Consider the following 26,709-nt stretch of genomic DNA (forward strand, 5'->3'; position numbering starts at 1 on the left):
AGAGCTGCGCCGCGAGGGGACGGGCCGGTATTTCCTCCTGCTGCCGCGAGGAACACGGTGCACCCTAGGTCGAGAGCCCGGCTTGCCGCCCGCAACCCCCGGAGCGCCCCCGTCCGCCACCCGGTCCGCGGCCCCCGCGTCTTCAGCGTTCGCCCTCGCCCTCGCCTGGCGCGCACCCAGTTACCGCCGCCTCCGTCCGCGCCGGCCTGCCCGCAGGGGTAAGAGCGGGGTCCCTCCTGGAGCCCCCACCGCGCCGCAGACCCTGGAGGGCGCCGGCTAGGCGTCCGCTGAGAACCGCCTCCTGCGCCCGGCTCCTTTCCCTGGTAGGGGTGACCCAGAAACGGGACGGGAGACGCAGGCGACACCAAGATCTGGATCCTGGAGTGAACCAGGGGGTCAGGGTCGGGGTGGCGGTCCTCTTAGAATCCGAGGGGCGTGCGCCTGAGTTATCCTCACAGGCTTGTTTTCTCGGTACCGAGTGGCCTTGGGGGTGGCGGAGCGGCCGAGGGCCCGGCGGCAGGGTCAGTGCCGAGGTGCCCGGGCGAGGTTGCCCGGGGCCCCGAGACGTGCCGGCCCGGGCCTTGCGCACTCGGGCGGTGCCGCCGGGTCGCCGGGCGGCCTCCCGGGCGGGGTGCGGGTCTTGTTTCGCTTTGCTTGGCTTTGTTTTCTAAAAGGCATTCCGGGCCCGGTGGGGTTGTTCTTTGCCCAGGTTTCTCGTCCTGCGGGTGCCCAGGGCGCCTGAATTCACTAAGGGCGTTGAGAACGCAGAAGGGTGTCCGGGTAGCTCCCGCGCGCAGTCCACGGGCTTCCCGGCCCAGGCGCGCCCCGGCTTTGTGGGAGACTTTCTCAGGCGCCCCATTCTGGGGGGCGGTGCCGGGCCCGGCAGGGAGGTTGCCCGGATCGGGGAGGGGGGGCCCCGGCGCGTAAAGCGGAAATGCTACGGCACCCCGGAGCGCAGGGTCCCCAACTGCTCGGCCAAGTCCAGGGCCCAGCCCGGGCGGCAGGCGAGGGAGGCCCCAGGAGGGTGAACGGGTGGCGCCCTCTTGTCCTTCCGCTTGGGCGAAACCCTTACGGGTGCCCGAAAACCTCTGGATTCGGGGTCCCCTCGGCCGACATTGGTGAGGGAATGGGGGACCGGGAGGCGTAGGCTGCCTTTATTTTCTTGAAGTATTTTGAAGGAAAGAGTAATCGTGAGCGTTTGCGTATGTGTATTTGGGGGCTTTGGGTTTCTTTTTTTTTTTAAGTTCAGGAGGCTTTTAATGCTAGACGGTTCTAAATTTCAGGGTAGACTGAAATAGCAGTTGTGCTACTTTAGAAAGTAAATAGGTGAGCAGGCCCCTTTGGAGATAGGAGTAATTTATTTTATTTCACCAGCAAGAGATTACATGTGTTCCATGGGATGGAAGTGATGTGTGTTAGCTGCCTGCCCACACCGCCAGCAATCACCCATATAAATCTCTAAGTTAAGGTTTATTAAAATTCTGAGTAACATCGCAGTACAATAAATGTTAGCACCGCGTATCCCGCAGGGAAATCGATTCAAACACTCATTCCTGAGATTAGTCATTCATCTCTAAACTGATAACTTTCCAAGTGAAAAAAGCAAAAGGTACCTTCAAAAGTGTGAAAGGCTTGTTTCATTTTGTTTTTCTTAAGATTTACCTAAGTGCAAACCTGTGTTCTGATCTCACATAACTGATTATTTGTTCTAATAAGGGTACTGCCGTCTGGCAGGTTGTCCTCTTTTCGAATGTTACCACTGTCGGCCATTCTGTTCTGCCATTTCCCCCCCTTTTTTTGGTTCAAAAGCAGTGATCAGTATGGCAACACCGAAATGACCTAAACATGAAGTTGATTAATGTGGAGGAACTTGGCATGCCTGTCACTTTAACAAGCTGTGTTGAGTAAAATAAGTGAACTTAAATTTGATTAGTGATGTGTCTGCCTGAAACCATTTAGTCGAGCTCTTTGATTCTACATGGTTTTTTTACAAAACTCATTAAGAGCTGGACAACAAAAGAATTCTATTCTGTAGCTAGTAATTATACCTCTTTATGTGGGAGGGGTAGGCTGCCTTTTCTCTCGGTATTTGTACACAAAAGCTAGGCAGAGCTTTTCCGTGGCCGTCCGCAGCCTTTCTCTGTCAGTCTCTGTGAAGTTAGAACATGTAGGATAAAGCCGGCAGCCTACTAACCAAAAGGTTGGTGGTTCGAGGCCACCCAGAGAAGGAAGGCCTGCCTGGCAATTTACTTCCAAAAAATTAGCCATTGAAAACCCTGTGGAGCACAGTTCTACTCTGACACACACATGGGTTGCTATAAGTTGGAGTTGACTCGACAGCAGCTGGTTTTGCTGGGTTCTGGATAGATACTGGACAAACCCAAGATGTCTATTGTCTTGGCTCGGGCCTACTGTCATAGTATCTGTTTGCTGTCTCTGCCTTATGGTGATGTGGAGGCAGAAGGGCACGTGCCTGGCACAGTGGGTTAGGACCACATGCAACGGGGATTTGGTCCCTCGTCTGCTCCTTAGTAGCCCCGTGGTAGCTGTTGATCCAGGGCCAGTTAACACCTGGGCCTCCAGTGCCTCCCTACAAGATGGCACACTGTCTCCAGCCCTGATGTTGGGGAGGTTCAGGGAAAGGGTGCTTAGGGCTGAGTGAGTAGGCGTCTGTCAGCGCTGGCGAGCCTTAGCAGTGAGCACTGATTCTTGAGAAATGCGGACGGCAGAAGTGACAAGATGGAGATTCTGATCCAGCGTGGCCACTTTTGATCCCAGAACAACCCTCCCCTCCCACCCACCCATGGGGTGATTATCAAGGTGTTCTCTCTCCTGTCTTGGCTGCTGTGATAATTACCTTCAGGGCAAGGGACTTTACAGCCTTTCCAATGTCTCTTGCCTCCCACACTGCCATTTTAGGGGTGTGTGTGTGTGTCTCCAGTATCCAGAGCCCAGCAAAACCAGTTGCCATCGAGTTGATTGCAACTCATGGCAACCCCATGTGTGTTAGTGTTGGGTGGCAGGGTTGTTGGGAGGTGTGTTTTAGTTATAATGTTGTTCATAAAGAGAAAGTAAGAAAGCACACAGTTGAATTTAAATAGTTACATGGGAATAGGCTAATTGCTGCTTCCAGTAAGTTATATAAATTGCCGAGTATTTTAACTCCTAGAAGTTCTTGGTTGTTACAGGTGGGAGCACCCAGTAGAGTGGGGGCAGGTTAGGGGTGCCCCCATACAACTTTGTTATGGACCTTCAGTTCCGTAGCCATGGAACAGGGAGGGTGAGGGATGCCCCTCGAGGTAAAGGTTGCTGTCACCTGTGCTAGGCCAGCTGCCATCCAGTTGACTCCGGGTCATGGTGACTGCATGTGGGTCAGAGTAGAACTGTGCTCCGTAGGGTTCTCAGAGGCTGATTTTTCTGAAATAGATTGCCTGGGCTTTCTTCTGAGGTACCTGTGGGTGGACTCGAACCTCTAAACTTCTGGTTAGTAGCTGAGCGTATTAACTGTTTGCACCACTCAGAAACTCCATCATCGGTACTAACCCTGGTAATTCGAAAATGAGTTTTAGTCATTAACGTTTTGTTTAACACTCTGGTAGTATTTTTTTTTTTATTACTATGTAACTTTCCTGTCCAGACAAGCAGTTTTAGGGTCCCCAAATAACTTTTGGGAGCCCTTGTGGCACGGTGGCTAAGTGCTATGGCTGCTAATCAAAAAGTCAGCAGTTCAAATCCACCTGTCTTCCTTGGAAACCCAATGGGTCAGTTCTCCTCTGTTCTATAGGGTTGCTATGAGTCGGAATCGACTCGACAGCAATGGGTTTGGTTTTTTGGTGTTTTAAATAAGTTTTCAGCCTGTTACAGCACTGTCCAGTTGCAAGCCACGTATGTCATTTTTTATTTTCTAATAGCCATGTTAAAAATAAACAGGTAAAATTAATTTCAGTAAATTTCATCTAACCTACTATATTCAAGACATTGTATAAGCATGCAGTAAATATAAAAATTATTACTGAAACATTTTACTTTTCTCCTGCTAAGTCTTTGAAATCCAGTGTGTATTTTATACCTAGAACCAAAAAACCAAACCCTGTGGCTGTCAAGTCAGTTCTGAGTTATGGCAGCCTCAAGTGTTACAGAACAGAACTGCTCTGTAGGGTTTTCTTGGCAATAATCTTTATGGAAGCAGATTGCCAGGCCTTTCTTCAGTGGTGCTGCTGGGTGGATTGAAACCACCAGCTTTTAGGTTATAATACATCTCAGTTCACTAACGCCAAGTGTCAAGCGTCCAGGGCTGGTGGTTGCTGTACACAGCACAGGCCTAGTATAAGAAGCAAGTGAGGCTGAGCCATTGCCAGAATCGCTTCCTCTTGTACAAATGCACAGCTGAGCAGTGCACAAAGCAGAAATATTTTCAGCTTGTGTTACCAGAGCAGGAGGCTCTGGGATGATGCAAGAGGGTTTGGGCTGAAGCAGTGGGCTCTCTGTTCTATACCCTTCCTGGCTGTGTGCTTCCTCATAACTTAGGGTGGAGAGGAGGGAGGAGTCTTTCCAGCAAGCATTCCTTGATCTGGACCCCCCGGGAGCTACCAGGGGCCTGCACCCTCCACAGACGCCCTTGGGCTCACCCATTGGCGCAGGCTGTGCAGCTGTGCAGACAGGAGGTGCCCACCCAGGCCCAGTCCCCAAACTAACAGGGCAGTTCCTCCCCTTCTGTCCCTGGAAAGACAGTCCCCCTTGCACAGCAACCCTGGCAAGATTCCCTTGGGAGGCTGCCAGAAAGTGACTTTATCTGTGTATCTGGTTCCTCATATCTCAGTGGAATTCAGTGGGGAAACAGCGTTAGTGTTCAGTTATCTAAATAGCATACCCGCTAGTTGTCCTGAGAAGCGCTTTCGGCTTGAGATATTTGATGGCCTTTAAAATAAGAACTTCTGGTGTTCAATTTTGCATTACCTGCCCCAGTGGCTATGAGTTGGAATCGACTCAACAGCAGTGGGTTTGGTTTTTTTTTTTTTTTGGCCCTGGTGGGATAGTGGTTAAGAGCTCAGCTGCTAACCAAAAGTTGGCAGTTCGAATCCACCAGCTGCTCCTTGGAAACTCACAAGGCGGTTCTACTCTGTCCTGTAGGGTTGCTATGAGTCGGAATCATACACATCTTTGAAGTGTACTTCTTTAAACATGCTTGCCTTTGACCCTCTTTCTTTCTCTCTTTTAAGATGAATGATTTTGGACTCAAGAACATGGACCAGGTGGCCCCTGTGTCTAATAGTTACAGAGGGACACTCAAGGTGAGTGATCAAGTCTTTAATTAGAAAGAAAAAACTAATTGGAAAAGTCAGTCTTTAGGGGTGTGAATGATGGGCTGGGTCCCAGAGGAAAGGTTCTAGTCTTGTCTTCCTGATTTTAAATTGCTGGCTCTGTGACTCTGAATTCTTGGCTTATTCGCTCCGGGCCTCAGTTTTCTAGTCTTTCAAATGGGTTTCTCGATGGCTCTATTTGCCTTCCAAGATACGGAACCGTTTAACTTGCAGATGGTAAGGCCTTTGTGGTTTATCTCTGAGGCTCCTTCCAAGGAGAAAAGCCTGTGATTCTCAGTTGAGCAGAGCTGGAGAGGCTCTTTTTACTGTATTACTAGCCACTCAGGAGTTTCCTTGGGTGACATATAGGCTGTTTGAGAACTGAAATGAAAGAATTAGAAGGGGCACACGGACCTGCTGTTGCTGCCGCATCCATCAGAAGGAGCCAGAGGCGCCTTTCCGGGGAGCAGAGAACAAGGACGTCTGTTTACATAACCCCCACCCCCCAAAAAAATATAAAGATGAAAACGCCTTCTCTGCATAAACAGATCCCATGTAGTTTCTATCCTAATTGCTTTTAGGAACACTCTTAGCAGTGCAAACATCATTTCCCATTTGCCTTCTCCAAACGTGATGGTGAGAGCGGATTGTTTTTTGGCATTATGTAGGAAACACGCTTCTAAAGCAGTAATTTTAAGACCAGCCTCCTCAAAACTTAGTGCCTTGTATAATAATAACCTATCCCAGGCATGTTATATATTCTTCGTATATCATTATGAGGTTGTCTGTCCAGTATAACCCAAAGAGCTGGAAATTGGCACGGGAAACCCTGGTGGCGTAGTGGTTAAGAGCTATGGCTGCTAACGGAAAGTTGGCAGTTTGAATGCACCAGGCACTTGGAAACTCTATGAGGCAGTTCTACTCTGTCTTATAGGGCTCCTATGAGTCGGAATCAACTCGACAGCAGTGGGTTTGGTTTTTTTCTAGTAGTACGAAGGTCATTAATCTCAGGCTAGTGAGTTTTCTTGTTCGAGTTGGGCAGATGTTTGAAGCATGGAAGAAACGCACAAGAAATTAGATTAAGTCAAGCCCACACCCCCTAAGAAGAATTCTTCTGTAAGTGAAAAGAATTCGATGACGCGTATGCAATTTCAGTCATTGCTGAAATAGATGTGTTTAAATAATGCAGCAGAAATTTATATTGTTCTTTGGCTCCCTGGTTTAAAAAAAAAAAAAAAAAGCAGAAATTACAGTCATGAAAGGCATTTCTTAGTCACCTGGGCTGTGCTGGTGAGAATTTAAAAAATCTACTGGATATTTCACCAGAGTTAGGCCTGTTGTAAAAATAGCTTTTAAAACCAGATGAGTATTTTGCACTTGCTTGATTGGTTTCCCCTCTCAGATCTGAGATGTATTGGGCAATTGAACGTCATTGTCTTGGGGTTTTGGGGCTGGGTTCCAGCTTCTGCCTGCCTTTCTTTGCGATGCATCACTCATTGTTCTGCCTTTTCCGAAAAAGGAAGCACAGAAACTGATAATTATTTGTAAATGTGTTATACTTTTTTTTTTTTTTTGATTGATGACTCAACTGATGGGTCATTGTATCACACATAACATAGGATTTCCAGTTTATATTGGAAAATAGAACCTTTCTTCATGTTTCTTTCCTCCACAAGTGAGGCAAGTATGAGTCAAGACATTATCTGATGTGTGTAAACAAAGCTTACTTCAAAGGAAATTTCTTTAGCAAAGTTACAGGAGATTGTCGGAAATGGACACGATGTGAGCTTTTTATTTTTCCCTGTGTCTCTTCTTTCCCCTAAGCTGTAGACGTTTAACTTTACACCTATTTTCATTGATTTGGGGGATTGTCTTTTTCTTTTTGTAAATTTATAGATAACAGAATATTTGCCATTTCTACAGTCTTCACGTGTCATTAATCTTTGGTGACGTGAATTGTGTTTGTCATGTTGCTCAACCCTCACCAGTAACCTTGTTCCCGAATTTTCCATTGCCCTTAACAGAAGCTCAGTGTCCCCTAAGCATTGAGCCTTCCATTCCCCTTCCCTCCCACCTGCTAATAAACTTTGGTTTCTGTACACTAGCCTGTTCTAGATGTTTCATGTAAGTGGGATCATACGATTTTTGTCCTTTTGTGACTGACATTTCACTCAGCATGGTGTTTTCAAGGTTCAGCCATGTTGTAGCATGCATCAGGACTTTACTTCTCTTGATGGCAGAGTAATATTTCATTGCGTGGATATATCACATTGTGTTTATCCATTCATCTGTTGGCGGACATTTTGGCTGTTTCCACCTTTTGGCTATTGTGAATAGTGATGCAGTGAACATTGGGGTACAATATCTGTTTGCTTTCCTGCTTTTAATTCTTTGGGTGTATACCTAGGAGCCCCCATGAGTTTGTCGGTTTGTCAGAATTGGTTGACCTTCAACCATTTCAGGAGGTAGCATATGATCTGGAACTAATGGTACTGAAGGAAAAAGTCCAAGCTGCGCTGAAGGCACTGATGAAAAACAGGGCTCCAGGAATTGACGGAATACCAATTGAGATGTTTCTGCAAACAGATGCAGCACTGGAAGTGCACCCTTGTCTATGGCAAGAAATTTGGAAGACAGCTACCAGGCCACCAACTGGAAGAGATCCGTATTTATGCCTATTCCCAAGAAAGGTGATCCAACTGAATGCAGAAATTATCAAACAATATTAATATCACACGCAAGTAAAATTTTGCTGAAGATCATTCAAAAGTGGCTGCAGCAGTGTATCATCAGGGAACTGCCAGAAATTCAAGCCAGATTCAGAAGAGGATGTGGAACTAGGGGATATCATTGCTGATGTCAGATGGATCCTGGCTGAAAGCAGAGAATACCAGAAAGATGTTTACCTGTGTTTTATTGACTATGCAAAGGCATTCGACTACATGGATCATAACAAATCATGGATAACATTGTGAAGAACAGGAATTCCAGAACACTTAATTGTGCTCGTAAGGATCCTGTACATAGATCAAGAAAGAGGCAGTCGTTCGAATAGAGCAAAGGGTTACTGCGTGGTTTAAAGTCAGGAAAGGTATTCGTCAGGGTTGTGACTTATTCAATGTGTTGAACAAATAATCTGAGAAGCTGAACTATACGAAGAAGAACGGAGGGATCAGGATCAGAGGAAGACTTATTAACAACCTGCATTATGCAAATGACACAACCTTGCTTGGTGAAAGTGAGGAGGACTGAAGATCAAAGACCACAGCCTTCACTATGGATTACACCTCAACATAAAACAAAAATCCTCACAGCTGGACCAATAAGCAACATCGTGGTAATTGGAGAAAAGATTGAAGTTGTCAAGGATTACAGTTTACTTGTATCCACAATCAACAGCCATGGAAGCAGCAGTCAAGAAATCAAAAGACTCATTGCATTAGGCAGATCTGCTGCAAACGATCTCTTTAAAGTTTTGAAAAGCAGCGATGTCACTTTGAAGACTAAAGTGCGCCTGACCCAAGCCATGGTATTTTGTGTTGCCTCATACGCATGCGAAAGCTGGACAACGAATAAGGAAGACTGAAGAAGAACTGACACCTTTGAAATGTGGTGTTGTTGAAGAATACTGAATATACCATGGACTGCCGAAAGAATGAACAAATCTGTCTTGGAAGAAGTACAACCGGAATGCTCCTTAGAAGCAAGAATGGTGAGACTACATCTCACATACTTTGAACATGTTATCAGGAGAGACCAGTCCCTGGAGAAGGACATCATGCTTGGTGAAGCAGAGGGCCAGTGAAAAAGAGGAAGACCCTCAACGAGAGGGACTGACACAGTGGCTGCAACAGTGGGCTCAAGCATTGTGAGGACTATGAGGATGGTGCAGAAATGGGCAGTGTTTTGTTCTGTTGTACATAGGGTTTGCTATGAGTCGGAACCAGCTCCATCGAGTGGAGTGGCATTGCTGGGTCATAGGGTAATTCTGTCTTTAACCCCTTCAGTTTCCACCGAATTATTTTCCACAGCAACGATAGTATTTTACATTTTCCCATCAGCAGTAGGTGACGGTTCCGATTTCTCTACGTCCTCGCCAGCATCTGTTATTTTCTGTTTTTCTTAATCATAGTCATCTTAGTGTTTGGGGGCTTCTTTTTAATATGCTATAGTTTTATAAAATTAAACCTTAAGGGGTTTTTTCAATGTATTACAGTTTTCTGGACCATTGGAATTGAGGAAAAAATCTTTTGTTTCAGTTAAAGTGTTTCATGGTAAATATTTTAGAATAAATCCAAAGATACAGTAATTTATTTCATTTTCAGTTTTTATTTAATATTTTGCTTTTTGTTTTAGCTGCAGCATGCTAAATCTGCTCTGCCAAGGGTTATTTTTTTGAATTTCTCTGATTTAGCAGGAGGCTGCCAACTGAAAAGGTCAGCAATTTGAATCCACCAGGCGCTCCTTGGAAACTCCATGGGGCAGTTCTGATCTGTCCTATAGGGTAGCTGTGAGTCGGAATCGACTCAATGGCTACGGGTTTGGTTTTTGTTTTTTTTTAGCAGAAGGGCCAGGTGTTTGGATGAAGTGATTTCTGAGGTTCCTCCCAACACTGTCCTCCCAAGATGGTATTATTTTTAGGTTTGTTTATTTATTAATTTAAATTGATTAACCCATTAAAACAAAACCCCAGTCATTCTTACTGTGATATTGATGAAATAATCCAGAGTAAGATAGAATTATTTCAGTCACTTTGATCATTTTAAAAATCCGTTTAGAGAACTGATTGGTTGATTCTATATACAAATGCCAGTTTAACCAGGGTCTATCATTAAGGTTTTTTTTTTTTTTTTTAAATCATTAAGGTTAGCCAGGGACCCCTTTTAAAACAGGTCATTAAATGCGTGAAAATTTTGCATTTCAGTTTCCTTTTCCATCTGTTTTCACAGCGCCAGCCAGCCTTTGACACTTTTGATATGTCCCTGTTTGCTGTTTTCCCGTCACTAAATGAAGAGCAGACACTCCAAGAAGTACCAACAGGCTTGGATTCAATTTCTCATGGTAATTCATTACTCAGACTTGACAAATTATGTGTGATTTCCCTAAGTAGTTCAGTGAATAAAGAGATGACAGTTCATATTGGTGAATGTTGTTATCTTGAATCTTTGGTATGAAAAGTCAGGTAGAGGCTCTGGACCTGGGAGAAGGCAGTTTTCCTTTCATCTGAACCCCGATGATTCTGATGTCTTTATGTGTAAAAGACACCTGAAAACCCATTGTTGTCAAGTCAGTTCCAACTCAGAGACACAGCCCAGTTAGAGCCAATACGCTGCGGTTGATGAACTGCAGTGGAATTCCTGGGGTTTCCGTTATTGATGTTTCCAAGCTGGGTATTTATCTCCCTGGTCCACTCTGCAAACCAGACATAAAACAGTGGACATTAAAATGCACACTAGCATTTAGTTCTGAGTTTACATCATTATTTAAAGCATCTCTGCATGGAGTTTTGGAGTGACACATGATTTCTGCTACTCTTTGCCCATCTATTTATTTCTGTACTTCTTCTTGTCATTATGTATTCTTTTTAACATGTCAGATGACATGTCTGCAATTGCTATGGTAGAGTTATTAGTTGGAAACATTCCAGAGATTACTTTGTCATATGAAGTAGGTGCTAGAAGACACAGCCCAGAAAATTAATTAACACCCATACACTTGCATGAGCATAATGTCATATGTCAGTTTTATCGTTTTCAAATTGCTGAGGAAATCCAGAGATTTTTTGTTTTAAGAGTTGAACATGTCCCCTTTACATGTGCTAAGTGTTGTATTTTCATATTATGCTGAAAGTCTTTTCACTTGTCGCTTAGTTTAATGGAAGTAACTTTAAAATTATGCACTCACAGTCCATTAAGCCTTTTGACCAAACACCATGCAGTTTCTTTCATTGCATAAAATTTTTAAAATAGACTTGGATAGAAATTTTACCTAATGCATATCCACTTTAGGAAGCTTTGTAACATAAACTTGAGTTATATTTTAGATTTTTTTTTTTTAAATAAGTGTGGTTATGAGATGTATAATGTTTTCTCAATACCAAAGATTTCTTTTGCTAATATTTGTACTCTTCTAAGGAATTATGTTAAAGTTTAAAGTCGAAATTGTTCTTTCCTGGAATCTTAAATTTTCTTCGCTAAGCCTGCATCTGATATTACCATTTTGAAGTACTAATGACTCTGGGGGCTTTCTCTCTAGAGTCCGCCAACTGTGAATTGCCTCTCTTAACACCATGCAGCAAGGCTGTGATGAGTCAAGCCTTAAAAGCTACCTTCAGTGGCTTCAAGAAGGAGCAGCGCCGCCTCGGCATCCCAAAGAGTAAGTAGAGTCACTTGTTTGAGTCTTTGGGTGGCGCAGATGGTTAAGCGCTCAGCTAACTAGAAGGTTGGTGGTTCAAACCCTCCCACTTCAGAAGAAAGGCTGACCACCTGCTGCTTCCGGTCACAGTCTCAAAAATCCTGTGGAGCACAGTTTTACTCTGCACACGTGGGGTTGCCAGAGTCGGAATTGACTTAGTGGCAACTGGTTTGGTTTTTTTGTTTTTTTTTCTGAATCTGCATTGTAGTAGACGAATGAATTTGACAGCAGTTGCTTCATCTTGATTTATTTTTTGGATTTGCTGAGAGCGTCTTGCAAAACAGTAGCGTATATGTCGTTAACCTGAACCAGTTTTTATTTCGGCATACTCAGCTGAACGCATGATCCAGCTCTCATTAAATACACATTAGAGGGAATCATTGTTAGCATCTTAGAATTCATCTTGGGCATATTGTAATGGTGTCTTGCTCATTTTGTTGATGGTTATAAATCAGGGTGACTCTGGTCTCACTGCCTCCTTGCATTCTTTCCCTTTGTTACATCATTTCTTCCCTCCCCACTAGATCCTTGGCTGTGGAGTGAGCAGCAAGTATGCCAGTGGCTTCTCTGGGCTACCAATGAGTTCAGTCTGGTGAACGTCAACCTCCAGAGGTTTGGCATGACTGGCCAGGTCTTGTGCAACCTTGGCAAGGAGCGCTTTCTGGAGCTGGCACCTGACTTTGTGGGCGACATTCTCTGGGAACATCTGGAGCAGTTAATCAAAGGTACCAGATGAATGGCTTGTCTCCTCCTCATCTGGGTGAGCCGTGGCAGGGAAGAGTGGGGGGAGGGGCCGATGGTTTTCAGCTGTAGGTTTGGCGTTTCAAATGACTTAAAATAAATTGCCTGAAAACACCACTTGAATGAGTCGGGTATATGGCGGTGATTATAGATTTTTCTTCCACTTAAGTATGTGTGTGTGTAGTAGCATCAAGTATAGTCACAAGGCAATTGCCTTAGTCACTCATTTGTTCACGATTGCCAGACTGTATTCATCATGGGAGTATGTGTTGATTCAGGTATAAAAAGCATCAAAGATCTGTGTGTTCAGTGGGCTCACCCTGCAAAGCAGAAAGAGATAAGTCAGCCCAAAGCAAAAGGAGCCTTTATTCAGTCAGATAAACTCTCTGAATTTCGAACTAAAATTTCCTAAGTCCAGGTGGAATCTGAAGTTCTAATTTTGGAGGGGTGGGTGGGGTTTGTTATATTTTTAAACATTTGGGTAAGTAGTTGATTTGTATTTCTACATGGACATATTATACCAAAACTCACCATTGACAATAGAAATCTCACCAAATGTAGAGAAAATCTTGATTCAGTCCTTAAAAGAGTATTCGGATGAGTGTTAAAAATACATTGAGTTCAAAAAAGGTACAGTGATGGATCATTTAATTTTAAAATAAGAAAATTAGCACATCTGTGGATTCAGGGAAACATCCCTCATTGAATTGGTTTTAAGCACACCGAGATTCCATGGTTATAATAGACTCAGGGGCCTTAGGAATGCAACCACCAGTTCTTTTTAGTTATGGCCTCCAAGGCCCAGGGACATAAAATACTTTTTTCTTATTTTTAAAGACCCCCAATTTTCTCTGAAATTGGACAGGTCTTATCTGACAGGTTTCTGCTGAATCTGATTATTAGCAAATTGGGGGTATTTTGCTGTTACTCAGAGGTGCGAGTTTGTGTATGTTTGGGCTTGTGGGTATATATATGGTTAAGTGTAGCCATAGGTAAGTGAACATACACAGAGAGACCAACCTTTTCCCTTTCAAAGCTCTTGGGCAAATACGTCTCCTGTTACAGACTCTCATGGAACCCTATCTGTCTTTGTAATGCTTGTGGCACTTTTGAGAAACTTCTAGGGTTTGCAGCAGTGGGCCGTACACTTCACATGGATTCGAGCTGTGTCTTTCTTGTTGATGTACTGTTTTCTCATCTCCTTGTCCAGATAACCCAAAAAACTCCACTGCTGTTGAGTCGATTCTGACTCATAGCGACCCTATAAGAGAGAATAGAACTGCCCCACAGGGTTTCCAAGAAGCGCCTGGTGGATTCAAACTGCCAACCCCTTGGTTGGCAACCAAGCTCTTAACCACTACGCCACCAGGGTTTCCGATAATACTTTATAAAGACTTCATAAATATTCAGCTATTTTTTGAATAACTGAATGAATTATGGACATCATCTAGATCTATCATCTTCTTTTCCAATGACAGTGTTTGTTTTGGAAAACTTTTTCCTGGTTATTAGAAAAATAGATACGCTCCGTCTAGTTCTTTGCAGTAGACATCATGGTGGCCCAAAGTGGGTATACACGGAGCGGTACACCATCACATTGAACACGAAGCACTAAATGCATGCCAGCTGAAACAACCAGAGAACAGTAATTCAGAAAGTAACTTTTTTTTTCTCATCTAGTTTTTACTTAGAGTTGCAACCTTAGGTATCCTGTGTCTATTTTTCAGAAACCCAAGAAAAGACAGAAGAATCGTATGAAGAAAATTCACACCTCAACTCTGTTCCTCATTGGATTAGTAGCAATTCAATAGGTTAGTCCAATTGATTTTATTAAGTCATCCTCTTAGATTTGGACTCTGTAGTGGAATAGTCTGGACCTGCGTTGTTTCATGTTGTAGCCACACTTGGCTAGTAAGCACTTGAAATATGGCTCGGCTACTTTGAGATGTGTGGTGAGGATAGAATCATACCAAATTTTAAAGTCTTCGTATGAAACAAAGATTGTAAAGTAAAGTACCTCCTTACTAATTTTACAAAATACTGATTGGATATTAAAATGATGCTATTTGACATTTTAGGTGAAAAAAGATACGAAAATTAATTTCACCTGTATTTACTTTCTAAGTGTGGTTCACATTATCTTTCTACTGGGCAGTGCCGATCTAGGCAGCTCAGAGCGCGAGGGGCAGAATTAAGTGAGCTGATGGCTGTGGCCATGTAATAAGCCAGTATTGCAAAGAAGAGAGCTCAGGTGGCACAATGGTTAAGTGCTCGGCTGCAAGCCAAAAAGTTGGTGGTTCAAATCCACCCAGTGGCTCCATGGGAGAAAAGACCTGGCAATCTACTCCTGTGAAGACTACAGCCTTAGAAACCCTATGGAGCTGCCCTACCTTGTCCTATTAGGTTGCTTTGAGTCAGAGCTGACTCAGCGGCACACAACAACTACAACAAATAGCAAAGGAGAAGGGGCAGGCACAGCATGGAAAGGAATCCTAAGTTTACTTGGAGCTTTGGAGTTTTAAAAGGGCTCTCTTGGAATGTGGGTCCTTTGCAGCAGTGGGCCGTACACTTCACATGGATTCGAGCTGTGTCTGGTGCTGTTGAGGGTAGGTTAAGGGGTGGTCCTCCCTAGTCAGTGTGGGGAGTGGGTGACTGGAGAACTACATCATCAGAGCTTTGTGGTTTCATGGGATGGGTCCAGGTCTCTAATTCTACTCAGGTCTCAAGTTAAACTACTCAGGTCAGGTGAGGACCTCCTGGTCTGTGTCACCCTGCACTGGGGTTTACCTGTTGGCCTGCTCAGCAGGTCTTTCCCAAATGGAGCACAGTGAGAGCCTTCTGCCTGCCTGATCCAGGGTCAAAGTAAGAGAGCTTTCTTTAGTTTCCAGAAAATTAGTTATTCCCGATGAAATTAGGTGGAAGCAGGCATGATGAAAGAGAAGGAGAAGGATGCTTGGATTTGGCATCAGGAGATGTGTTTTCAAGGCTCATCTCTGCTCCTTACAAACGATATGTTTGTAAATCAATCACTTCTTCTTGAGCCTTAGTGTCCCCAGGAGCTGAAAAAGGCAGTGACCCCTGTGATCCTGAGGGTCATGTGAAAGCACCCTGTAAACTACCAAGGTGCAGAGATAGTAGCATTGTGGCTTTGAGTACCGGGTCCAGAAGCAGCTGCCATTTTAGAAAAGGGTTTCTTTGTTACAAAGATAAATGGTTTCAGAAGGAAAGGGCTTAGTCCATAGGGGGCAACCTGCCACCAAAACCCATGTCTTTGCCAAGATTTTGTGGAGGGGGAGAGCATGCAGAACTGGGCGTGTTTGGTGTTGTTCGAGGGTTTAGAAGGCCTTGATAGTTAAGTTACCATGTTAACCTTCGCTAAAAGCTGTCTGCTGGTATTGTTCCAGGTTTTGGTGTGGATCAGGCGCCCTATGGAATGCAGACACAGAACTACCCCAAACCCAGCCTGCTGGACACCCTGTGTCAGCCCTCTCCTGCACCCAGCACCCTTAGTTCAGAGCAGGAGCTCCAGCTGTACCCCAAGTCACGGCTCAACACCATCAGTGTCAGCTATTGTCCCATCAGCCAGGACTTCCCGGGAAGCAACTTGAATTTGCTTCCTAACAATTCCGGTAAGACTGATGTATCCAAGTGTTCCTGTAAACAACAGTGTCAGTTTAATTCTGGGAGCTGGCAGGTCATCACATTAGTGAAATGAGCTTTTTTTTTTTTTCTTAATAAATACATCCTGTTTTCAGCCACTGAAAGAGGAATTTGAAGTACTAGTCTATGTTCTAAGTGACTTTCAGTCGCTAACACGGATGACCGGTTCATTCAACAAACAGACACATAATGTGTCTCAGCACCGGTCCGGGCACTGAGGGTGCCAGTGGACACGATAGAGCCCCTGCTCGTGAGGTTAAATTCCTCCACCGAATCCACCAGGCGCTCCCTGGAAACTCTATGGGGCAGTTCTACCCTGTCCTATAGGGTTGCTATGAGTCGGAATCGACTCGACGGCACTCGGTTTTCTGGGTAATGGGGTGTTTGGTGGGGACAAATGTGGGAAAGTGACGGGTTTTTATAATGGAAATGCATAACATACACACAGTTGTACAACTCGGTGAATTTTTACCTGTGTTAGCGGTCGCTTTGGAGTTGATTCTGACTCATGGCAACCCCATGTGCGTCAGAGTAGAACTGTGCTCTGTAGGGTTTTCTGTGGCTGGTGTTTTTTGGAGGCAGATCCCAGGCCTGCCTTCGGAGGCACTTCTGAGTGGGTTCAAGGTACTAACCTTTGGCTAGTGGCCAGCGCTTAACTCTACCACCAAGGGCACAAACGATTTGTGCTCGACTAGGAGCCTAAAGTTTGGTGGTTGGAACCCACCTAGTGGTACCACGGAAGGAAGGCCTCGTGATCTGTTTCTGTAAAGATTACAGCCAAGAAAACCCTATGGAGCAGTTCTACTTTGTAACATCTGAGATTGCCATAAGTCGAAATCAACTCGATGGCAAGTTTGTTTTTTTTGATAATATCTATGTAACCACCACTCAGGTGAAGATGGAGAAGTTTCCAACACCCAAGAAGCCTTCTTCATGCCCCTTCTCAGCCAGTACCCCTGCTCCCACTCCTAGAGGAGACTATTATTCTGACTTTTTTCATCATAGGTTAGTTCTGGAACTTCATATAAATGGAACCATACACTGTTTACTTTTGTGCTTGTCTTTTGGTCTTGATTGAGTCTGAGATTCATCTGTGTTATGGAATATATAGCAGCAATGCCCCCTTTTTCATTGCTGTATAGTATTCCGTTTTATGAAGCTTTGTTGTTGGTAGCTGCCATTGAGTCAGCCCCCGCTTCATAGCGATCCCGTGTACAACAGAAGAAAACGCTGCCTAGTCCAGTGCCATCCCCATGACCAGTTGAGGATCGGACCATTGAGATTCACAGGGTTTTCAATGGCTGATTTTTGTAAGTAGAGCACCAGGCCTTTCTTCCTAGTTCATCATAGTGAGAAAATTCTGCTCAAACTTTTTCAGCATCATAGCAGCATGCAAGCCTCCACTGACAGATGGGTGATGGTGCAATACACATGAGGTGCATTGGCTGGGAACTGAACCCAGGTCTTCCTCATGGAAGGCAAGAATTTTACCACTGAGCCATCAGTGCCCTGTTGATTGCTGTTTAATATCCCATTATATGTAGCCACAATTTATTTCTCCATTCTACTGTTGATGGAAGGTGTGATTTGTGGGATATATTTATTATTATTTTTATTTTTGTATCTTTTTTTATTGTGCTTTAGATGAAGGTTTACAGAACAAATTAGTTTCTCATTAAACAATTAATAAACATAGTCTTTTGTGACATTGGTTGCCAGGGTTCCCCATTACCAGCTCTCCTGTCCCCTGCTGCCGTCTCTTCCATACCGTGGGTGGCTGTACGCATTTAGTCTTATTCTGTTTTATGGGCCTGTCTAATCTTTAGCTGGGAACCCCTGGAGGTGTAGTGGTTAAGAGCTACAGCTGCTAATCAAAAGGTTGGCAGTTCAGATCCACCAGGCGCTGCTTGGAAACCCTGTGCGCCATTTCTGCTCTGTCCTGTAGTGTTGCTATTAGTCGGAATCGACTTGACAGCAATGGGTTTTTTGTTTGTTTGTTTGTTTTTAATCTTTAGCTGAAGGGCGAGTCTTAGGAGTGACTTCAGTACTGAGTTAAAAAGGTGTCCAGAGGTCATACTTTTGGGGTTTCTCCATACTCTTGTTAGACCAGTAAGTTTGGTCTGTTTTTGTGAGTTATAATTTTGTTCTACATTTTTCTCCAGCTCTGACTGGGGCCTTCTGCGGTGATCCTTGTCTGAGCAGTCAGTGATGGTAGCCAGGCACCATCTAGTTCTGCTGGACCCTGTCTGGTGGAGGCTGTGATAGATGTGGTCTGCTAGTCCTTTGGACTAATCTTTCTGTTGTATCTTTGATTTTCTTCATTCTCCCTTCTCCAGACAGCGGAACCAGTGGAGTATCTTAGATGGCCACGCACAGGCTTTTAAGCACCCAGACAGGTAGAGTGTATTTACTGTAAGGATTAAGCACGGGGTGACAGGAGCATTCTGAAAGTCTGTGAAAGATTCTATATCCACAGAGTGTAGAGCTGTTGAACCTGAGACCAATCCGGAAGTGATTCCTCAGTAGACTGGCCCCTTTTATTGCACTGTAGGACTCAAAGTGTGTGCTTGGTTGTCTTTCTTTGCCAGGTAAGCCCAGAGACCAGGACTCTGCCGAGAGCGCCGCAGACAGCTTTGAGAGCTCAGACTCGCTGTTGCAGTCCTGGAACAGCCAGTCATCCCTGCTCGACGTGCAGCGAGTACCTTCCTTTGAGAGCTTCGAGGACGATTGCAGCCAGCCCCTCGGCCTCAACAAGCCAACCATGTCGTTCAAGGACTACATCCAGGAGAGAAGTGACCCCGTGGAGCAGGGCAAGCCAGTTATACCTGCAGCAGTGCTGGCCGGCTTCACAGGTGAGTGCAGCCCTTTTGGCCTGCTGCTGGCCTCGTCTGTGACACCCGCTGCCCCACCTCATGCCCTGCCAAGTGCCATGTTTATCCAGGGTGGTTCCAGTGTACACTCCACATTGCATGGCTGGCTGTATCCCTGGATTGTGAAAATCCACGAGCTGTTTCTTCCACCTGGGATGTGCTCGGCATTTTAGAGAGGAGGAACAGGGAGCATTGGCTGGGCCTGTGGAGTCCTTTGTCCTGACGCACCCCCTCCAGGAATGTCCCAGAACCAAAAAGGCTTAGGCTGGGGCCGAATCAGGGAGGGGCCACAGAGCCAGCCTCCACCAATACAGGGACTGTTGACCTTTTCTCACTTCTAAAATCTTATTTTTAAGGTTTAGGCGAGAGCTATTTTAGGCTCTTCAAGGCAGGGGACAAATATTAAAGCTGTTTTTGCAACTAGATGTTTCCAGGACTTCAGCAAAAATATAGAGACTTTTTTTCATTACCTCTTGTGTCCTTAAATGTACTTTTTTTTTTTATTTTGACCATGTGGAGCCATTGTGGGTTAAAAAAGAACCTTAAAATTTTTATTGAGTAAGATAAGAATTTGTAGGCATTTTTTTTCTCCTGTTACCTAAAATAGACACCCTATAAATGTTATTAGATACATATAAAGACAGTGTGAAAACTGATGTAGTTTTTGTAGTCAGGGCTCTGGTACTGATAATACACAGCTATAGTGTTAGTGTTACCTTTCATTTTGATAGTAATGTTAGTTACCATTTGTTGACTGCCAACTCTCAACAAAACAAAACCCAGCTTCTGGCCAGTCATTTCCTACTCATGATGACCCCATGTGTGTCAGAGTCGAACTGTGCTCCATTGAGTTTTTAGTGGCTAATTTTTTAGAAGTAGATTGCCAGGCCTTTTTTCCAAGGCACCCCAGGTAGACTCAAACCTCCAACCTTTCCATTGGCAGCCAAGCGCTTAACCATTTGCACCACCCAAGGACTCTGCCAACTCATGGGTGGTGGTATTAGCCCATTTTACAGATGGGGAAATTGGCTCAGAGGTAGACAGGTCTCCCATAGCCACATAGGTAACCCAACTCTGACTGGTTCCAGAGCGCCAGCCCTTTGTGCTGTGTAGCAGCACTCCATGGATGAGAGCCATCAGGTTTTGGGGAGTGGTGGGAAGAGGGTGGCGTTTAAGTTGGAAGACTCAGTGTCTCTTACCCCATGCTGATGGCACCTGGTCTGGAGCCGCATCTCGCTCCTCATCTTTAAAACAGCTCAGTGATGCTTCATAAAGTGGTGGCTGTCAATACTAACCAACAAAAGGCATGTGGAGAGCAGTTTGCAAACCATACTTTACCGAACAGAAGCTCTGATGCAATGGGTATTATCCCCCATGGCTGCTGAGTAAACCCTGTCTCAGGGAGGCTGAGTAACTTAGCCAGGGTCACTCAACAAGGTTAAGCAGAATGGGAACCACCATGGATGTACCTCACTTTGGGATGAAATGTCCCTCAGTTGCCCCTGCCCCATCCCACTGTGTTTCCAGAAGTAAACGGTGAAGGCTTTTATATAAGGAACAAATAGGAGTTGCTTGCCCTAAATTTTTCCTGAAAGACCAAACCCAGCAACCAAGGGGAAGATTGTCTTAGTGGAGTGACCTTCCAGAGTAGAAAGTGTCAAAGAAGCCTCTTCTGTGGTGTCCAGACTTATTCCATTAAGGCACCAACACCTTGAGTTGTACCTTCATGTTGGAATTCAGTTCAGAGAGTCAGTCTGCGGTCTTAAATCAGCTAGTTTAATTAGGATGCCTTAAGGAGCCCTGGTGCTTGGCTGGAAACCCTGGTGGCGTAGTGGTTAAGTACTACGGCTGCTAACCACAAGGGTCAGCAGTTCGAATCCGCCAGGCGCTCCTTGGAAACTCTATGGAGCAGTTTTACTGTGTCCCTTAGGGTACCTATGAGTTGGAATCGACTCGACGGCACTGGTTTTGGTGCTTGGCTACTAATCTAAAGGCTGGTGGTTTGAACCCACCCAGAATCTCTGTGGGACAAAGACCTGGTGATCTGCTCCTGTGAAGATCACATGGGGTAGTTATGAGTCGAAATTGACTCAACAGCACCCATCAGCAGCAAATTGGGATGACTAAAGCCTTGCTGTTTGGAGTCCCTGGGTGGTGAAGTTAAGCGCTCCTTGACTACTAGCCAGAAGGTTGGCGGTTTGAACTCACCTAGAGGCGCTTCGGAAGAAAGGCCTGGTGATCTTCTGAAATGTCACAACTTTGAAAACCCTACAGAGCAGTTCTCTTCTGCACACATGGGGTCATCATGAGTTGGAGCTGATAGCATGTGGTAAAACTGATAAGGGCCTTGCTGTATTTTAAATGTATAAAAATGTGTCATTTGCCTCTCTCTCCCAGGAAGTGGACCTATTCAGCTGTGGCAGTTTCTGTTGGAATTACTCTCGGACAAGTCTTGCCAGCCATTCATTAGCTGGACGGGGGATGGATGGGAGTTTAAGCTTGCAGACCCCGATGAGGTAAGGTCAGGCCTCGGAAACCTCTGGGCTCTGAACCCTGATTTCATCTTGTTGGGTTCCCACATGCAGTCCTTGGGGCACAGGAAAGGGTTAACTCTACAAATAAGAACGCTGCTGCCTGAGGCATTTAGACTATTGACAACGTGGGCGAGGAATCACATGGGCACTGGGTAAACATCACCTTCTTGCCCTGTTGTCTGATAAAAAAGTCCCTGCTGCAAGGTGAGGTTTTCGCCATCTGAAAATGCCTTGGGGAAGTCCCTTCTTCCATGTAGGGACACAAATCCCTGGCTTGGCTTCCCAGCTGAGCTTGGCAGCACTGGAACCAGCCCTGACAGGTTGGAGCCAGGAGCCCTGGAGCCTGGGGCGGAAGGCCAAGGGCAGCTCTGATGTCAGTCCCTCCAGGACAGAATTAAGGAAGGCCCTTGATCTCTGGCACCGGGAGAGCATCATTTGTCACCTCCCCAGTTCCACTGGGGAACAGGAACATTGAGGAGTGAGTCACATCACGTGACTCAGATCCCACTCGGCAGCTGCTCACTGTTCTGGTCAGGATAGGAACCCGGGAGGTGGAGAAACCTGCGGCATTTCCTTCGTCTCAGGGCTGTCCTGATTCCCAGCCCTTGGGATGGTCTGCTGCCTGAAGTGCTTGAGAGCCCAGTGCTGTCCCTCCCTCTACCCCTCGTCTCCAGGGACATAGTGCACTTGACAAGACCCAGAGCAGGGGGCCCCTGGCACGTGCATGAGAATAGGTTGAGCCTCTGTGTGCATGATAGTTGTCAGACTACTATCGTGAGCAGGCATTCGAGTCATAATCAGAAGAGCTCTCGCTAGCGTTCCCTCGACTTTAACTCTGAATCGCATTGAATGCTTTTCTGTGTCCACAAAAGGTGGCGCGCCGCTGGGGAAAGAGGAAAAACAAGCCAAAGATGAACTACGAGAAGCTGAGCCGCGGCCTGCGCTACTATTACGACAAGAACATCATCCACAAAACGTCGGGGAAGCGCTACGTGTACCGCTTTGTTTGCGACCTGCAGAACTTGCTTGGCTTCACGCCTGAGGAGCTCCATGCCATCCTGGGCGTCCAGCCTGACACAGAGGACTGAGGCCCGGGGGGGACTGCCTGAGTGGGCCCCAGCCCCATGTGACTGCGATCGGAAGCCCGTCCTGGCCGCCACTCCAGGGTCCTTGAACAGAAGGGATTTAATATGTCCAGGAACATCACCAAGGAGCAGTGGTCTTAATTGCCTCTGAAACCGCGCCTCTCCAGCCAGGCTGCCTCGCTCGGCATCGCGGAAAGGCAGTCCAGCTCCTTGCTTCAAAGGTCTGCCAGCAGGAAAATGCTATTTATGATGCTCCTAAATTAAGACAGTTGTGAAAGAAGCACTGGGAGGCCACGCGGGCTCAAAGCAGGCGTTGTGTGTGACCCCAGATTGTGCAGCTATTTTATAATTTGCAAGGAGAAGGCACGTGTGCGTGCACACACGTATGCGTGTTTGTTTTCTTTCGCCTTTTGCGACCAGAAATATCAAATGCAAAAGCTTTCTCTTTGAGAGGGGTAGGAGGCGGGGAAGGAAAGAATCATGCCATTTCAGAAGTGAGTTTGTAAATATTATTGTAATCTTCTAATTGTTTTCAAGATCCTCTACCCGTCCTATTTAACAGAAATTGTATATTGTAATTTAAAATAATTATATAACTGTATTTGAAAGAAGAACGCAGACATCCGATGTTGATTCCATTGTTTCAATAGCACATAGAGCATTTTACAAAGGGTTGTATCTGCCAGGGGCTGATTAAGAGAAATTGTAAAATGTGCACTATTGACGTTTAATATACCTATAGGAATAAGGTCTGAAGGGTTAATCCCTCTTTTTTTGTTTTGTTTTTTGTTTGCCATGGTTATTATCTGGCAAGGACTTTGTACATTTGGGACTTTTTACAAGAAACTAATGTTATTATCTGGGGGCACATCTGGCCTCCTGTGGTTTTGCCTTTAATTGTAATGTAAAAGTAAATAGTTATAAAAGCAGTATTTTTCTTGACAGATGGCATATGTTTTCCACGTCTATGCATGTCTTTAAATCCGTTTTTACACAAAACTTATTTTATTTTTTAGTTTGATTGTTTTCCCAATGCACCTCTCCCCCTGCCCAGATGTTTCCTCCCCCTGCCCCCTGTTACTCTGTGTGATTAAAATAAGAATACTATTTTTGGAAATATGTGACTCCTTTTCAGAGATCAGGAGGGATTTATGTAGCAGCTATTTTTACTGCAGAAGTAATTCACTGGAAAAAAAAATGTAATTTGTAAGAAAGCTTTATTTTTATCTCAGCTCCATGTAAAGTGAAACATATTGTAACAGAGCTGATGAGTCTGGGGTAGGGGCAGGGGACCTTTATTAAACCTCTTGAACATAAATGAAGCATGGCTGGTCCCGTCATTTTCATCGGTCATGTCTTGGACTATTTGGATAACAACAACAAAAAAAGATTGTTATCAAGTCAATTCCAACTCATGGTGACCCCACGTGTCAGGGTAGAATTGTGTTCTATAGGGTTGTCAATGGCGGATTTTTCAGAAGTAGATTGCCAGGCCTTTCTTCCAAGGCACCTCTGGGTGGACTCAAACTTCCAGCCTTTCAATTATCAGCTGAGCACATCAACCCCTCTGGATAACACACTGCTCCTTTTTTCTGAGAGTCCACGGCCACGTAGTTTTCTTATTTTCTCGGGTGCAGACTAGCTAGAGGCAGAGAAGAGGGTAAGCCAATGTGAACGAGAACGCATTGGAATAGTTCTTTTGAAGAAAATGTTTTGATTGTGGTGGAGACATTTGTATTTGTTTCAAAGGAGCTCTTGGGTCAGCCATGTGTTCTTGACCTTTCATACGTAATCGAATCTAGTTGGTTTCAACGTCGGACTGGTTTTACCAGCAATGTGGCCTTGGAGAGACAGCTTAAATCTCTTGTGCCGTGGTTTCCTCATCTCTGAAGAATTGTCCATGTAATGGGGCCATAGGGCAAGCTGGAAAGAGCAGAGCCAGGACTGGGGAGACTCCACTGAAATATGCCCACAAAAGACAGCTTCCAGCATTTTGAAGCTTAGGATGTTTTTCTCAAGTAGGACCGATTTATCACTCGAACATCTGTTTATAACCTGAACAGATGAGGAGCTAGAAACATCTTGCTGCCAAAAGAAATCTTAGCCATCAGCTCATTATATATTGGGCAGACGAAATTGTTATTAATCAACCTTTTTTTAAGCTACAAAACTGGCAGTTTTATGTAATTCGACTTAAGGTGCATTATAATGCTTTCGGTGCAGTAATAAACGTCTTGGTACAAAAATTTTGTGATTTGTTTTTATAAACTTGAAATACTTTTCATTCTCCAACGTGGAGGAGGTGGACTAAGGATATTAAATTCAGATCCAACTCAGCAACTTTGAATCATCAAGAGTCAGATCTCCATTTAACTGATTTTACACCCAGGTTCCACCACTCGTCTGTCAGCTTGCTCTGTGGTTGCTTGTCTGTTGCTGTGATGCTAGAAGCTATGCCATTGGTATTTCAAGTGCCAGCAGGGTTACCCATGGTTTCAGACTTCCAGACTTAGGCTTGTAGACTAAGTTTAGGAAGAAGGGCCTGGCAATCTACTTCTGAAAAGTAGCCGATGAAAACTGTGGATCATAATAGAATATTCAATATCATGCTGGAAAATGAGCCTCCTAGATTGGAAGGCAATCAGAATACACAGTGGCCACAACAATGGACTTGAGCACATCAATAATCATGAAGATGGCGCAGGACTGGGCAATGTTTCGTTGTACATAGAGCTGACTCTGGTAACAACACTCAAATTGCATAGTAAGCCATAACAAAGCTAGAACCAACTCTGAGCCCTTCCTGAAGGAGTTCCCCCCCGCCCCGGACCCCCTCCCCCCCCAAAAAATGCTTCTTAAAAAGAAAAATTTTTCCAAGAAGGGATTGTAATAGATCCAGGTCTCTGTCTTTGCCGGGTGGTTGACACAAAAAAAAAAGACAGTGATTTTAGGATGTTTATATTAAGTACATTAGGATTTAAAGTTAAGGTATTTTTGTAAATGAGTCCACGGTTCTCCATGACCTCTGGCTGGACCTCTGATGTTGAGATGAGATAGATGGTCCCAGGACATCTGTTCTCAAACTCCATGTTCTCAGGACTCCTTTACAGTCTTCGAAGTGAGTAACGACACCAAAGAGCTTGAGCTCACATGGGTTACATCCAGTCCTGTGCTGGAGCCAGTGAGGGCTGACTGTCCTTGTCTCTTCCCAACTCTGCAGTCAGTGACGTGTTACCAACCAAGAAATCTGCTGCCGTTGAGTCAATTCTAACTCATAGTGACCCTGTAGGACAGAGTAGAACTTCCCCATAGGGTTTCCGAGGCTGTAATCTTCATGGAGCAGACTGCCACGTCTATCTCCTATGGAGCGCCTGGTGGGTTCAAACCACCGACCTTTCGGTTAGCAGTCAAGCACCTAACCACTGAGCCACCAGGGCTCCTTAGAAACATGTCAGTATTTTGAAATAGGCCATAATGAGAGTATTAACACCATGGAAATCAGCCAATGCTACGAATCAGGGCTTCTTTTCCCCGGGAAGCTGGTTGTAAAACATTTAGCAGCACTTCATTGATTACATTGACCAATATTTACCTTATTTGAAATTAAAAGAAAATTTAAAATACTTATTTAAAAATACCATGCTAGTACATGTCCGTGTTGACATAAACAACATTTTTTCTTATGAAAAAATTATTTGACAAAAGTGTGAGTGCCATTGTTTTACATTTTTTACAATTCTCTAATGGCTGGTTTAATAGTAGAGTGCTGGAGTCTCATATCTAATGCATTCAATCCATTAGGGTATGTTCTTTTAATTATGTATATGAAGAAAATCTGACCTTAGATAGGTGTATAATTGGAACAGAGAAGAATATTTAATAGCTGCTTCACTGAGGAGCCCTGCTGGTGCAGTGGTTAAAGCAGTGGACTGCTAACTGAAAGGTCGGTGGTTCAAACCCACCGGTTGCACCAAGGGAGAAATATGTGGCTGTCTGCTTCCTTAATGAGTTATAGCCTTGGAAACCCAACGGGGCATTTCTGTGCTCTCCTACAGGGCCACTATGAGCCAAAATCAACTCGATGGCAGCGGGTTTAGTTTTTTGG

The 26,709-nt window shown here is 44.9% G+C and overlaps 1 protein-coding gene across 1 annotated transcript; it reads left to right on the plus strand.

The window, feature by feature from the left end:
- On the plus strand, positions 1–24,839 carry ETS2 (ETS proto-oncogene 2, transcription factor). The gene is made up of 10 exons (XM_049874851.1): positions 1–218; positions 5,220–5,291; positions 10,250–10,361; positions 11,556–11,675; positions 12,239–12,439; positions 14,183–14,266; positions 15,860–16,084; positions 18,704–18,967; positions 21,383–21,501; positions 22,392–24,839. The coding sequence occupies exons 2-10, from the start codon at positions 5,220–5,222 to the stop codon at positions 22,605–22,607; spliced, it is 1,413 nt and encodes a 470-aa protein (XP_049730808.1). The 5' UTR covers positions 1–218; the 3' UTR covers positions 22,608–24,839.
- Positions 24,840–26,709: the final 1,870 nt, after the last annotated feature.

This window comes from Elephas maximus, chromosome 2 (assembly GCF_024166365.1).
Source record: "Elephas maximus indicus isolate mEleMax1 chromosome 2, mEleMax1 primary haplotype, whole genome shotgun sequence".
NCBI lineage: Eukaryota > Metazoa > Chordata > Mammalia > Proboscidea > Elephantidae > Elephas > Elephas maximus.

Excerpts from the sequence above, each read along its gene's own strand:
- ETS2 (XM_049874851.1), top strand. The coding sequence starts at position 5,220 with ATGAATGATTTTGGACTCAAGAACATGGACCAGGTGGCCCCTGTGTCT. Across the intron at positions 11,676-12,238 it reads CCGCCTCGGCATCCCAAAGA|ATCCTTGGCTGTGGAGTGAG; the intron begins GTAAGTAGAGTC and ends CCTCCCCACTAG. Across the intron at positions 16,085-18,703 it reads TTTGCTTCCTAACAATTCCG|GTAAGCCCAGAGACCAGGAC; the intron begins GTAAGACTGATG and ends TTTCTTTGCCAG.